At 50.8% G+C, this 14,706-nt stretch overlaps 1 protein-coding gene across 1 annotated transcript in view; it reads left to right on the forward strand.

The window, feature by feature from the left end:
* LOC137762788 (carboxyl-terminal PDZ ligand of neuronal nitric oxide synthase protein-like) overlaps positions 1 to 14,706 on the forward strand; it is a 315,104-nt gene that overhangs the window by 288,165 nt on the left and 12,233 nt on the right. The window contains 2 exon segments of the mRNA XM_068541164.1: positions 6,599 to 6,764; positions 8,196 to 8,348. Of these exon segments, the coding sequence (XP_068397265.1) occupies positions 6,599 to 6,764; positions 8,196 to 8,348 (319 nt within the window).

The following is a 14,706-nucleotide window of genomic DNA, read 5'->3' on the forward strand; positions in this document are numbered from 1 at the left end:
ACGCATTCCAGGAAGGATTTTTTTTTTTTTTTAAGATTTCTCCAGGCAGAATTTGATACCCTACTGGCCTGGAGTTCATTATATTGGGATTTAACTTACAGGAACTTAGGCGTAGTATTTGGGCCATAATGAGAAGACTTGGCTTAGATTTCAGGAGCCAAGTGCTGTTTGAGCCCTGAAGACGTGTTGTGCTGCTGCTGCTTTATAAAGGAGGGGTGAGCTGATTTCCCTGCTGCTTTTAGCAGGGATTCCTTTCGCTTGCTTTCTGTGGAGGGCATAGTAGTCCACATCTTCCTTGGAACTAGTGAGTCCGAGCTTCATCTTCTCTACGGGCTATCGGGGAATGGTGAAGACACAATCATTTGTACCATTTACAGGCTGAATCCTGTGGTAAGAGTCAGACAGGGTGAGGACCTGGGTGGGTAGATGAAGACAGTGAGGAGGAGGGTGGGGTCTTCAGGGTTTGGAGAGTTGGTGAGAGATGGGGAAAGGCAGCTCTATGCATCGACATTCTACATCTGGTCAACCAGGCTGGCCTTCTGCGTTCTTGAATGAGAACGCGAAGACTTCTCTAGGGAGCTCCTATCGATCCTCATCATTTCTTCTCCTTACTCTTCTCATGACCCTTGGGTGGAGCGAATCACCCAGGCGGAGCCGTCCTTTCCAACACATACCCCTTGAGGAAGCATCCAGCAGCCTAACCAAAACGATGCAATGACTTGGGTCTTGAAAAGACCTTCTTTATAACAGTCTCACTCTGACCTGGGCCTGAGGCCCAGCCTCATGGGTGCCTTTTGCAGCCAGGTTTCAAGAGAGTAAAATCAGTAGGGCACTGCTTCCAAGTGATTTGAACCTTTTTAAAAATCCAGACCATGAACCCAAAAGGATGTGTACTAATTCTAGGAGGATTCGCAGGTGTTTCCAAAACAGCAACAAAGAGGAGGAATGTCATTAACGGCTTCTTATATTTGGGGGAAAAATCATTGCCTTTTGTCAGATAACACAATTCATCTCCTCTAGTTACTAACGGAGTGGCTGTCCCGAGAATGCCCTCCTCCCAGGTGTGATGGCTGACAGGAGCACAAAGCCGGCGTGCTGCAGCACAGGGCCGTTCAGCAACTCATGTCATTTCCAAAAGTTTCCCGTTAAATATAAATCCATCCTCCAACCATGATACTTTTCTCCTTCAGCATATCAATTGCCAAGTAATTATTATTTATCTAAGAATGGGCTTGATGCATATTCATGATGAATATTGTCGGAGAGGCATTTGAATGTGAACTCACTGCTTAATACTAAAGAGAAACTATTTGCAAATGTATAGTCTGCACAAGAAGAAGAGTGTTGTGGCAGTTACCGACGTACTCAGCAAAGCCACAAGACCTGTAAGTCTCCCACAGTCGGGATGAAACCCTAAGAGTGGTTCTCTGGCCCAGAATCAAGCATCTGTCTCAAGGAGACATCACTGCCCTGGCCCTATTTTAATTGCCTCTGTCCTTGAAGACAGTGAAGCTAGGAGAGGGGAAGAGCGTGGTGCTTGCATTTCACTTGATGAGCCTCTCTCAGTTCCAGCCACTTCCACAGGCTGGACACCCTCAGCCTCTCCTGCACTTGGAATCTGTTGATTATCGTTGGTGGTGTCCTGGTTGAGTCTCAGTTCGGGCATTGACATGATTGAAAGGCCCCCAGAGTGCATCAGTATCCCTCGCTGATGAAATGACTTGGGGTAGGGTCGTAGACTTGTAAAATCTTCAGGTCAGACAGTACCTTGAGGTCTTCAGAGAGCTTCTGGAGGAGACTCCTCTGCCCCTCTCTGCCTTCCTCATAAGCAGTCTCTTCAGTTTGCACCTTCCTTTGCTGCCCGGGAAGGAAGCAGCCGTATTAGTGTAACCTCTCAACTGGCTTTCCGCTCCCCTGCCCTCCGGACCGATTCAGTCCTAAACCAGCCTTCAGCTACAGGTTTCTCTGCGTGTTCCTCTCCCACTCTCTTTGTAGCATTTGATCCAAGGGCTTTTTATTAGTATCCATATCTTTGGGTATAAACGATATAAGATATATAGGTGGACTAATAGGTCTTCTTGGCATCTTTCATGCATTTAAAATATATCAAATCTGGCATACTTGGTTTCTCTGCACAGTGTCCAGTATGAGGTCAGCTTTTACTTGTTCTGTCAGACTCTGTTGTCATCAAACTGCAAGGTTTCTTTCTTCGTTAAACTACCAGCAGTCCCCAGAATTCCAGTGGGTAATACTGTGACCTCAGCACTTTGGTGGGAACATATTCTCCTTTGCTCTGGGGGCATCCAAGTCCTCCTGTGTGGCTCCTGAGAAGAGCTAAGGATAAAGACAGTTTCTTGCAAACAGGTGCACTCTTGGGGTCCCTTGTTGCATGACTTATGCCCCTCACCCCCATTTATTTTCACAGGCCAGTCTGGTTCTACTGTTATCATTGGGACTAGGCTTAGATCTCCTTCACAGCATTCTGATTTGGTCTAAGATCTCAAGATCTCTCCCAGCCTCTCCCTAAATTGGTTCAGAGCTGGCCTAGAAAGGGCCTGTCCTGGCCTTAAACGTATCCAGGCAAAGGTGTTGCTCAGCTGCCTCTTAAGCATTTCTAGATTAGATATCAGTGTGTAAATAGTGAACCCCAAGCCCTTTGGACCACTTTCCCGACCCAGCATGAGGCTTGCCTGGCTGCACTAGCTTCCTGCTTTTAGATGGACCAGAAGTTCAAGGGTGCGAATGAGAGTATAGCCAAGCCTTGAACCAAAGCTGGGATGTAGCTGGCGCCCGCATGGCCACGGGCTGGGCCCACATAGCTCCAGAATTGATCCAGGCGCTGTGGCTGACTGGCAACAGTTAAGTAGGCCAGGCTCCTTCACAGTTTGCCAATTCCTGGCCTAGCTCATGGGGAAAATGTTATACTGCAGCTCAGTATTGCTATTTATAGATTTCTCCTCTACCTGCTGCCACTTGCGCTTGTTCTGAAACAAGTGATTGGTTACTTATGCTTCGCAATTGTGTATGCCGTAGTTAGAGGAACAGCGCTAAAAAACCCTCCACACCCCGCCGAGGCCCTAGATTTAGCATCTGGCCTTGTGGCTTCTCCCAGTCCCCAGCACCTTGGGTGCACTGCCCAGGTCCCTGCCTTGTGCATGCTGAGACAGCGCTGCCTGCCTCCGCTTGTGTGTCCGGTGTGTGTGTGTGGGCAAATCGCTCTGGTTCTCTCCACTGCCATTTCCATGTGCCTGCCGCTCCCTAACTTCAGCCTGGGCCTGCCCCCACTTCTCGCGGAGGAGCTGGAGTCCAGGCAAGTAGGCTGGAGAGCCAGTGGGCAGTGGTCTGGTGTTGCCGGGTGGGTTGAGGGTGGGTATCTGAGTTTTGGGAAGTGGCACCGAGCTGGAGGGCACAGGGTCGAACTTATGCTTGTAGCGCTGTGGCAGGAATGCAGAACTGGACACCGCCCTCCAGGCGTGGCCCTCCCACTGACTTAGATTGTGACCAGAATAAGTCATTGCCAAAGACCACACAGCTCTGGAAAGGCAAAGCTAACTCCTACCTTTTCAGAAATTGATATGGCCTACCTTTGCGAAAGGTGTCTGATGCTTTAAGAGTGTGCTGAGTACAAATAAGTCCCGCCTGGTAGGGAAGAGGTGGTGTTATCTGCTCCTGTTGTGCCATGGAGGAAGTGAGCACACAGCTGTAGCTGACTGCCCAAGCCAAGGCTGAAAATAATGCTGCCGCATTTTGGTGCTTCAAGGCCAGGCCCACATATGCAAAACACAGGGACTATTAAATTGCCTCGAATTTAAAGGAAGTCTTGGCTGTTTTGTCCCAGCTTGGCCTGGTCTGGGTTCTCCTGTGGTGTGCAGGCTGCTGCAGAGAGAGGTCGGAGCCTTATGCCTGCTGCCACTTTTGACGGCTGCAGAAGCAGAAGGGCTCGTTAGCGCTGGGTTTAGGCAGCGGCAGCAGTGTGTGCTTTCTCATTCCCAGGGTTTGAAAATGCCTGAAATGTTATAACTACGTTTGCAAAGCTAAAATTCTTATTTAGTCTGGCACGAGGAGCACTCAAACACAGCATTTTTCATGGTGCTGAGTGCCAGTGGATTTGTGATGAAAGCATTTGAAGCAAGGGTCGTCTTTTATGTACTGATGGTACCTCCACCACTGGGATGGTTACCTGCAAAAGAAACTTCCAATTTTTTTTCCCCTGGCTTCTGTAGGAGGGAATTCCTCTTTTGTTCCCAGTCCGAATTCTCTGACTTCCCAGTGGAAATCTAGACATGTTCTTCAGTGAGCCTTTAATGAATGGCCCCTGGTACTGACCACTACGTCCACCGGGATGTGAAATCACAGACTGTCCGAGCCTCTAGCCAACCCTCTCAGTTGAAAGATGGAGAAAGTGAGGTCCAAGTAGAAGTGAATTACCTGCAGTTGCATAGGGAGTAACCAACAGACTCAAGTGTTCCAGCTTCTGTTGGGATGTTCAGATGTGGGGTTCAGGCACCTGAGTCTGTAGCATGTGTGTGTAGGGAACCCTCCAGAGATGCCAGTTAGTGGTAGGCAGGATTCTCCACTTTCTCTGTTTACATGCATTGAAAGTTTTGTTCCACATTTATGCCTAATGTTTCTGTTTTGTTCCAAAGAAAATAGAAAATGGATAATTAACAATTCTGTCTGCTCGGTACATTCCTTTCAATGATAACTCTTAGTTGGAATAAGTTACATTAGTTGCAGATAGAAGGTCAAGGTTGGCCTTTCCTCTGGGGGCCCTTCTGGGGGTGGGCTTCCCACAGCAACTGTCCTGTTTCTCAGAAGCAACAGGATCTGGGGGACTCTCGGGTGAACTACCTCCATGCCTCAGTTTCCGAGGAAGATAGAGGCTTAATAGCCATCCACCATCTGATATCCAGATTGAAATATTATTGCCACTCTTTTCTCTGTTCTCACCCTTCTCTAGATCTCTCTTTAGATTATCTGAGGCAAGAAAGGAGGCTGATTTCTGGACGAAAATATCAGTTCTGTCCTTAGCAGCACCTGGTGGAGGACAGATTTACTTTAGATTCCTTAGGCATCCTCCCCACTGAGGGAAAGATCGGCCTCACCTTGGGAGCCACTAATGGAAAGTGGCAACTAATCTCATTAGTGGCCCCACTTAGAAGCAGAGCCAACTGCAGGATCAGGTCCTTAAATCCGGGCAGCGGGGGAAGCAGCCGCTGCATCCAAGAGTATGATCTCCGAGTGCTGGCTGCTGGGAGGGCAGACACTGGGCGGGCAGGACCCTGGGTCAGGCTTGGCCAGACTGTGGGGTGGACATGGTCTTTTACTCCCTGATAGAATGTGAATCTCTTTGGAGCAGATTGCTCTTCAGAAATCCAGAGCATTTGTTGTCTGAGCCAGAGAATTGGCTTTTCCAGTTCCTTCCTTCTCTCTCCTCTGCTCCTGGTTCCACCTCTCCCACCCCACTCACCCTGACTCTGTGTCTTTATCCACACCATGTTTTCGGTTCAAGAAAACCCTCTTTCCCACAGGCTGCCTTGGTCCAGGCCACCAAATTCATCAGCTCTGCTTATTCAGGGACCTTCAGAAACCCTCCTAGAGACCCCTTCGTCCACTTCTTAGCAGAAAAGTCACATATGTGTAAATACTGTCATCGTCTCGTGACTCAGTTTCTTCAAACCAGGGTCCTGACAGAATCACCCCACCTCTCCTCCCACTGAATTGTATCCCCACACCCAGATTGCACACGAAGAGCAGACCCTACTGGGCCCTGAGCATTTGGGGTATGCCATTGCCAGGTGCTCTACCATGAGAAGGCGAGAGTTGATGAGGGTCCCCCTCTTCTCATAGAGGCCCTCTCTGTAAGCTGTTTACCTCAGCCCTGCTGGGGTTGCTGGATGAGGCCCTGTTATTAGTCAGTCAGCAAACGTTTGACATTTGCCAGGTATGAAGCATGCTCCCAGGTGCCCTGGGAAATAAAAAGGGAATGGAAGGTCAGGGAAGGAAGCTGACACCCACCCACAGATGTGCAAACACAGACCATTACAGCCATTTCACTGACTTAGAAAGGGCAGGTGTAGGGCTTCCTATTTCTCACAGTATTTGGATGCGAGGAAGGGGAGAGGGAAGATTGCAGGGGGTTTACTGTGACACTGTTCTTAGCTAGTGGGTCAGTATGTCAGTTTTTGGTTTCGTTTTTTAAAAGACAAGATAAGAAAAATGTACCTGCCTCAACACAGCAGTCATATGTTAGCTGTCAAAGGAGTTCCGACAGGGATGGAGCAGGGGGCAGGGTCTGGGGCCCAACTCTTTCCTACCTTTGGCTCGTAGTGTGGGGCTCTGAATCGTACATGAGTGACACATCATAGCCCTCACTCAGGACAGAGAGAGATCCAGCGAGCAGCTTCTTTCGGCTTCTCCTCTGAATTGCAAGCCCGGGTGCCCATTTTGCCCGGGGCAGGGCTTCTTTGTCTTGAATTGAACCTGGAAGGTGTCTCTGGTCCTGGCCGTCCACCAGTGACTCACATTTGCATTCACGTGCCTCTCTTCTCTCTGTCCTGTCTCCTCGCTGTCTTCTCTGCCTCCTCCTCCCCTGCAGGTTCACTTGCTGAAGGACCAGCTGGCTGCTGAGGCTGCGGCACGGCTGGAGGCCCAGGCTCGCGTGCACCAGCTCCTGCTGCAGAACAAGGACATGCTTCAGCACATCTCTCTGCTGGTGAAGCAGGTGCAGGAGCTGGAGCTGAAGCTGTCGGGACAGAACGCCAGTAAGCCAGGGCCCTGCCCAGCCTCACCTCCATGTGGAAGCTCTGGAACCACATGTTCTCTTCCCTAAAGCTTTTTGGTGGTGCTTTATTGGACCCCTGACCTGACCTGACCTGGTACCCCGGCAGAAAACAAAGGCAGCTCTGTTTGTCCCATCCATACATTTCATGGAATTACAAAAGGGCAGGGCCAGAGAGGGGCTTGGCTGCCTTCTAGCCCAGTGCACAGACTTGACCTTGAAAGTCCCCGGGAGTCACGACCACATGTTCACCCAGCCTCTCCTCGATGGGGGCCCGGGCTCTTTACACGTAAGCTAGGGCTGCCCATTTCTTTCTCAGAGGGCTTTTCCAGTCGAAACACGCTGAGCACCTATTGTGAATCATGCTCTCTGTGAGCTCTGCAGGAGACATCGAACTGTTGAGTAGTTTACTCTCCCTGCACTATTTCACAACTCAGCAGCATAGAAAAGGCTGGCAGCAGTCCGTCTATTAATGGATAAGGCAGAGGAGTAACTGTGGCCAGCTAGCTCTGCTGGTTAGTGGCAGAGGTTGCCTGGCTCCCAGCCTGAGATGCCTGCCTCTACGCCCAGCTACCCCCAGGCTGCACTGAGTAGTACTAGAAGACAGCGTGTCTCCATGCCCTCCCTCCTGAACTTGTCCCTGGGTTGTCTGCTGCTCTAAGTGTACATTGGCTGTGGACCAATATCCATTGATCATATACATAATCTCATTTAATCCCTGTAGTGGTAGGTGGTGGTGTGCCCATTTTACAGATGAGGAAACGGACTCAGAGAGGTTAAGTAACCAGCTCACAGTTTCAGGACTAGCAAAGTGTGAAGCCAAGATTCAAACCCAGGTCTAATGCTTTCCCTATTATACCAGTAGTTCTCCCAAACTATCCTGTGAGCTTTTTAAAAAATGGATATTCCCAGATCCAACCCACAGAGGTTCTGCATGGGTAGATCTGGGGCAGGGCTGATAACTCTGTGTTTTTAAAGTGGCCCGAAGTTATGGATTGAGAACCACTGTACTTCACCACTCTGAAAGCCTCTCTGGATTTTTACTTTTGTTTATCAAGGCCCTGTTGTATTCTAATTAATGCCAGTTTCCAAGGTTGCACCAAGTGTTACTACATGCTTTTAACGTAGCTCTTCAGTTTGTACCTTTTTCCTACCACACACCCCATTCAAGGCAACCACGGGCCTCACCAGCTGATCATGTGGTTATCGTTGCCCTGCCTTTACCACCTCCCCTGAGCTCCTCCCCTTCAGCCTGGCGTGTCTGTGCTGCATGGGGTGGAAGCAAGGGCTGAAGAGCCCCTGTGAGGGTCCGCTCAATTGGCCAGGGACCTGGGTGGGCCAAGGGTGGCTTCCAAACCAACCACCTTGCTAATGTCGCCCCCTCCCCCTCTTCTCCCCCTCCACCCCGCTCCAGTGGGCTCCCAGGATAGCTTGCTGGAGATCACCTTCCGCTCTGGAGCTCTTCCCGTGCTCTGTGACCCCACGACCCCGAAGCCAGAGGACCTGCACTCACCGCCCCTGGGCGCGGGCTTGGCCGACTTCGCCCACCCGGTGGGCAGCCCCTTAGGTAGGCGCGACTGCTTGGTGAAGCTGGAGTGCTTCCGCTTTCTCCCGCCCGAGGACACCCCGCCCCCTGCTCAGGGCGAGCCGCTCCTGGGCAGCCTGGAGCTCATCAAGTTCCGAGAGTCAGGCATCGCCTCGGAGTACGAATCCAACACGGACGAGAGCGAGGAGCGAGACTCGTGGTCCCAGGAGGAGCTGCCCCGCCCGCGGAACGTCCTGCAGAGGCAGGAGCTGGGCGACAGCCTGGACGATGAGATCGCCGTGTAGGTGCCGTGGTGCTAGCAGGCGGAGGCCGTGGCCGAGGTGTGGAGGGCCAAGTCGGGCTGCTTCCCCGGGTAGGGGCTGCCGGCGAATATGCGCACTGCTGAGGATAATACCCAGGGGCCCAGAAGCGTTTATAGTTTCAGAAAAGGATTAGGATTTTGCTTTGGAGGGTCACGTGGGGAAGACATTGGATTCCCAGAAGTGATTCAGCTCCTCCCTCCTGCTTGTGACTACTGGGTGGGCGGGGGTTGGGCAAGGGGCCTCTCAGAGCCCGTGGCTTTGGGAAGGGGTCCCTCTTGAGGACCACCAGGCTGCTGAAGGACCTGCTCCCTCTGCCCGCTGCATCATCAGGCTCCCCTGCTCTGTCGTGTGATGTCCCCTTGCCGACCCCTCCCCCCCCCCCCCCCCCCCCGCTACTTCTGTGGTCCCGACTATGAAGGGAAGCCATCGGTACCTTCTCAGGTACTTTGTGTTTGGATATCAGGATGCTACCAGTTGCCTAACTCTCCCCTGACCTTCGTGGGAGGAATTCCTTCTCTGGGCCCTTGCGAAGATTGTAGAGGTTGAACGCTCTAGGCTGAAAGACAGGATAGTCCTTTCAGTGTGAACGTGGAATTAGGATGTGTCACATTGCGGGGATAAGCTTTCAGATGAATTGGATCCAAATGTTTTCTCTAGATTGGCTTCAGGTGTTGCTACTGAGGGAGACTGGGAGTTTACTGTCACTCAGGCCCTTGCCGTGAAAGCCCGTGGGGAGGACAGCCTCTTGCCTGCCCCAGATCACTTAGGTCTGATTCCTCAGTGTGGATGTCCTGCCCACCTCCTGCCTGCAAATCCAGCTCATCCACATGGAGGCTGGAAAGCCGCCCTCTCTCCCCTGTGTCCTGCCTCAGGGGCTGTGCCAGCTGAAGCTTTTGTAGCACTCTTGCCTCTATAAAAGCCTCAGAGACCCGGAGCCCCCAGCCTTACCTCTCAACCTGTCCCTTCCACTGGGCAGTAGTCAGTTTTTACTGCAGAAAAAAAAACCCAAACATAGACTGGTAGCTGAGACTGCTCAAGTCCACTCTTCAGAATCACTGCCACTTAAGTCAGAGACGATAGTCACTTTGCCCTTGACCTGTCTCCCTGTGGGTGCATGCCTCGAGCACACCTGTAAAAAGTGCCAGGTGGAATTCTCTTTCACCATCTAGGCCTAGAGATTACCACCTGGTACAGTGAGCTGATTGGGGCAGGGAGGGCTAGCTTACTTGTCCTTGGTTCCGGTAAGGCCGTAAGTGGCTGTTAACAGATTTAAAGGTGCCTGAAGAGAGAGCTGGGACATGCTAGTGCCAAGTGTTGGGGAAATAAGTCTTTATCTTGGACAGCAAACCACAGACCCAGACTGCAGTGTTATTTGGGGATCAATTGGTAAGGATGTAGTTGCAAAATTGAGTTCTTCAAGCCTAACTTGGCTTCATAAAATATAGAAATGGAAGTTCAGGTCTTTTCTTATAGCTGCAGTTGGATTTCTTCTAGACCAGAAAGTCCAAATTAAGGAAATAAATGTAGCTTTATGTTAGCCTTCCTTGGTGCATGAGGGTGTCAGTGGAATGGGACGGGTGCGTGTGTGTGTGCATGTGTGTACACGTGTGCTGGCATTGACACACGTGTGAGGGAAGGTGTATACGTGTGCATAGGCTTGTGAGAAGTGACCAGAGAGAAGAGAATGGGAATCTCCAGGGTGTTTGAATCAACAGTAGATTTGTGTTCTTTTCCTAATGTGCATTTGGTTGGAGAGAGGTGGTTCTGTTTTCGTTATACTCTAATTAATCATTGGAAGTAGGTCCAGATACACAAGAGAAGGAAGAACCATGAAATCAAAGGAGAGAGGTTAGGAGTCCGGTTTGGCTGAGCCTCTCTAGCTAGCTTACAAAATCCTACCTGGGCTTTCTTGAGTGTGGGACCTCTTAGCTCATTAGAATTTGGGGTGTTCAGGGGAGGGAAGGTCTGGCTTCTCCAGGCCCACTGCCTGCAAGCAGGGGCTGAGGACAGAGCCAGAGGCCAGTGGATTAGGTGTGTGGAATGTGGTAGGAGAAGGCTTGTTTGGGATGGGGAGAAGAGTGGGTGGGGGGGATAGTTTCTAAAAGGGTCTTGAAAACCTTGCCAAGGGAGGGAAGAAAGGAGGCGGTGGAGAGATTGAAGAATTGGAGAGACTAGTTCTATGTACCACTGACTTGGGACCCATTTAAGACCCTTGCCCTCGGGGTGCTCCACAGTGTTTTCCACCCACCTCGGCCCCATTCTTTCCCCAGTTCAAGCCCTCCCTGGAGCACTGGTTTGTGTGTTGGCATTCTCCTCAGTGTGACCCACACCAGCACGCACTAGGTGTGTTGGAGGTGGAGGAGACAAAGGACAGATCTAGGGGCCTTGAAGGGTCACCAGCCACTGGGCAGGAAAGGGAATGTTGCAGACCTGATCTCCGAGCAATGTCACCCTGTCCTCTCTCCTTGCTTCTCGCTCTGCTAACTCAACTCCTGCCCCCCTCTTTTTCATCCTTCTACTCTGCCCTGTATGGAGGACAAGTGGACACCAGGGGCGCCTCCCTTACTGTACCTGCCCCAGCCTTTCCTGGGTGCCAGCAGACTCTTGGGTACACAAGGCTCCCACAGTTGCGGAGCCAGGAAAGAATTTCTCTACACAGGATGGACTGTATATTGGGACTGAAAATTATATTCCTGCTTATACTAATGCTGTCTATAAAGCCTCTTCGTAGCCTCACTTCTCTCAACTCTCATTTAGGGGTTGTATTCCTTTTATTTTCTCTTTGCCTGACTGCTTCTTCCCACTCTGCCCCCTCCCCCCTGAGCCCTCTACTTCCTAAAACTGTGTGGCATTAACTCTGTTGGATCAACTCTCTGGGAAAAGATTCTGTTCATGTAAGTGCACTTACTCCCTGGATGTTGTCACTAGTCTAGTGGCTTTTGCTAAATAAACCTTTCTTATTTCTAAAAGCTTTTCCATTGTCTTTTCTTGCCTCTTCTATTCTACCTGCTCCTTCTCCCCACCCACCTCCCAACTTCCCAAGCCCGGTGGCGTCAGCTCTGTGACGCACGATTCCCAAGGGTGTGTGGTGTTTAGAAAGAACTCGTGTGTTCCTTCAAGGAGCGGGGGAAGGTGGAGTCTTCAGTGGCAGTTTATTCAGACCAGCCTTGCAGGATCGGGCTGTACCAACGGTTCTTATCCAAGGGCGATTTCGCTCCCCCAAGGGATGGATGTTTGGTGACGTCTGGAGACATTTTTGGTTGTCACAACTCGGAAGGAGGCTATTGACACATAGTGGTTGGAAGCCAGGGGTGTTGCTAAATATTCTACAATGAACAGAACAGCCCCACCACAAAGAATTATCCAGCCCAAAATGTCAGTAATGCCTAGGCTATCCCCGTTTTTTTTTTTTTGGACTCTCCCAAACCCCAGGTCTTTTCAAACTCCAAACATCACTGGAATATATTGGCGGCGGCAGCAAGTTTTGAGTGCTTGAAAAAGTACATCATAGATACTTTCACATATAATTAAGATCATCAAGATTATAAAATTTCACTGACTCCCCGACTAAATGTCTGAAATATGTAGTTGGTAGGTTTCTGGATGGGCCCATTCCAGGAATGTCCATACTGGAGGCAAACAGACTTTTCTTCCCACACCTGCCTAGAAGGGTTATGGTGTCGCCGAAACACAGCTCAGCAGAGGAGTCCTGACTCATTGAGATGTGGGCTTTCCTGCAGGGAGTAGAAATGAAAGGGGAGGAGGGTTGCTGGCAGAGAGGGATGGTAGAGAAATATGGAGCTGTAGGATCTCGCAGAACCCACATCTTGAAAACCAGGCTCCCCTGACTGGAATGCATAACCATTTTGAAGGCAGAGGTTTTGTTAAACCTGATACTTTGGTGGTAGGCCAGGCCTGAAGGAAAGTTGGAGGGTCAGATCAACCAGGGTCATATACCCTCTGCCCTTTTCTGGCTGAGTGAACTGAACCGAGCCTTATTTTCTTATCTGTAAAATGGGAATACAACGCACCACATAAGGCTATAATGAAGCGTAGATGAGATTGTATTTTAGAAGCACCCAGCAGAATGCCTGGCAGTGGCCCAGGGTGCAGAACAGTTTACCCCCTAATTAACTGGGAGGGGGAGGCCGTGTTTGTGCTGCTCAGTGCAGTTGTGTTCTGCGTGCATTTTCTGCTGTGCGGAAACTATTCAGAACTCTGTACTGAGAAAGCTCCTGGGGTCATAATGACACTACGTTAAATGTGAAAGGTGGAAAGTACCCTGTCCTTAGGGAGAAAACGCTAAATTCTCGCACCTGCCAGGCCATGATTAGCATGTGCTGTGGCCCTTGGGCTCAGTCCCTGGCCTTTGGATGGCGTTCTCTCTCTTTTTGTTTTTTACACTGTGCTCTGTGCCCATGATGTGGATGCCCTGGAGGAGGGAGTGAGGGCTGGGCAGAGGGAGAAAGACCAGATGAGGAGTGATTCCTCGCCTGGCCCTCCCACAGACCATGCTGTGACAAGTCCACTCCGTGTCCCCCTCCTCGTACTCCCTCAGGAGCCCTGTCAAGGGGACACACGTGCACAGCAGCGTCCGTAGGGAGAAGCCTCTGGGGGCTCCGGTGGCCTTTCCATTTAGGAGAGCAGGAGGTCAGAGTGAGGACTAAAGACTCGCCAGAGTCACTCATCTGCACCCTCCGGGAGCCGGGCCCTGGAAGCAATGGAATAATGTCAGGGCTGCCTGCAGACCACCCTGCCCCGCCCCCAGTGAGTGGGTGGGACCCTGCATGTCCTGGCTCCCAGGCCAGTTGGAGCCTGCAAATCAAGTAGACTCTGGGACTCTGACTTAGTGGCTGGAGGGTGGGGGAAAGAGTGGGGTGAGGAGTAGGGCAGTGGGTGCAGGACTGGTGTGTGATGGGGGTTTGAGCCAGCCTGTCTCTCACAAAAGAACCACAAACGATATTTTAGCAGAACAGTGATAAGCAGAAGCAGCTTGGCCGAACTATAAAGTGGGGCTTCGGAAGACTTAACTATGTGACCACTGGAAGGGTAAGGGGAGATCCTCCACCCCAACCCATTGGCCAAGCAGTGGGGAAGCAGAGACAAGGGGAGGGTTGGTGCCAGGGTCCCTGAAAGGAAATGCCCCCTTGCAGTGAAGGGGCCCACTGAGTCATTAGGGAGATGAAGTGAGAGGTAAATAAGGCCTAAAAATAAGACCATCAAACATAAGCTCTTTTTTCTTTAACCACATAATGGGCAGAACCGATGTCCTTGCTGCACCCTCGACGCTCATCCATTTTTCTGGGTCAGAGTTGGCTATGAGGTTTGCTCAGAAATGGAATAAGGATCAGGGCTGTCTGTTGGGACATCTCTTGGTACTAGGAAGCAGTGTTTTCACATGTTTACCGGGCTTTTTAGACATGACTCAACAGAGCCATGTAAAGATGCCCCCTGGGTCAAAAATGATCTGTTCTGCTTCAGCCAGAGATGTCCCTTCCAAATGAAGGATCATGGTACACGTGGTGGGAATGGGCCCCAGCCCTATTTGCCTCTTTTCTGCCTTATGCGTGGGGCATGTTGTCCTCCCCGTTCCACCCCTCAGAAGATCTAACACCTAAGAAGCTTTCAAACTGTGCAGAGATTCTGCTGGTGGAACCGAGAGGAAAGGGCGTTCAACCCTTCTCCCTCAGTGTGAGCTCTCCCACGGTGCAGGGCAAGGACCAATCACAGAGGGACCAACAGGAAGGCCAGGGTCTTAGAGCAGTGGTTCTCATACCTGAGCTGCATCAGAATCACCTAGAGGGCAATTAGAACACAGATTGAGGGGCCCACCCTGCAGAGTTTCTGATTCAGTAGGTCTGAGAATTTCATTTCTAACAAATTCCCCGGGGTTGCTCACACTGCTGGTCTGAGCACCTCACTTTGAAAACCACCATTTTAGAAGATAGTCTCAAACTTTGGGTATTGTCTTTCAAAAAAAAAAAAAAAAAGAGAGAGAGGCAGGGAGATGGGCCTGGTGTTGCTAGGCAACTGGTAGCAGAAGGGGAATGCGATGGGGACCAGGGACTGAGAAGCAC

The sequence above is a fragment of the Eschrichtius robustus genome, chromosome 3 (assembly GCF_028021215.1).
Source record: "Eschrichtius robustus isolate mEscRob2 chromosome 3, mEscRob2.pri, whole genome shotgun sequence".
Lineage (NCBI taxonomy): Eukaryota > Metazoa > Chordata > Mammalia > Artiodactyla > Eschrichtiidae > Eschrichtius > Eschrichtius robustus.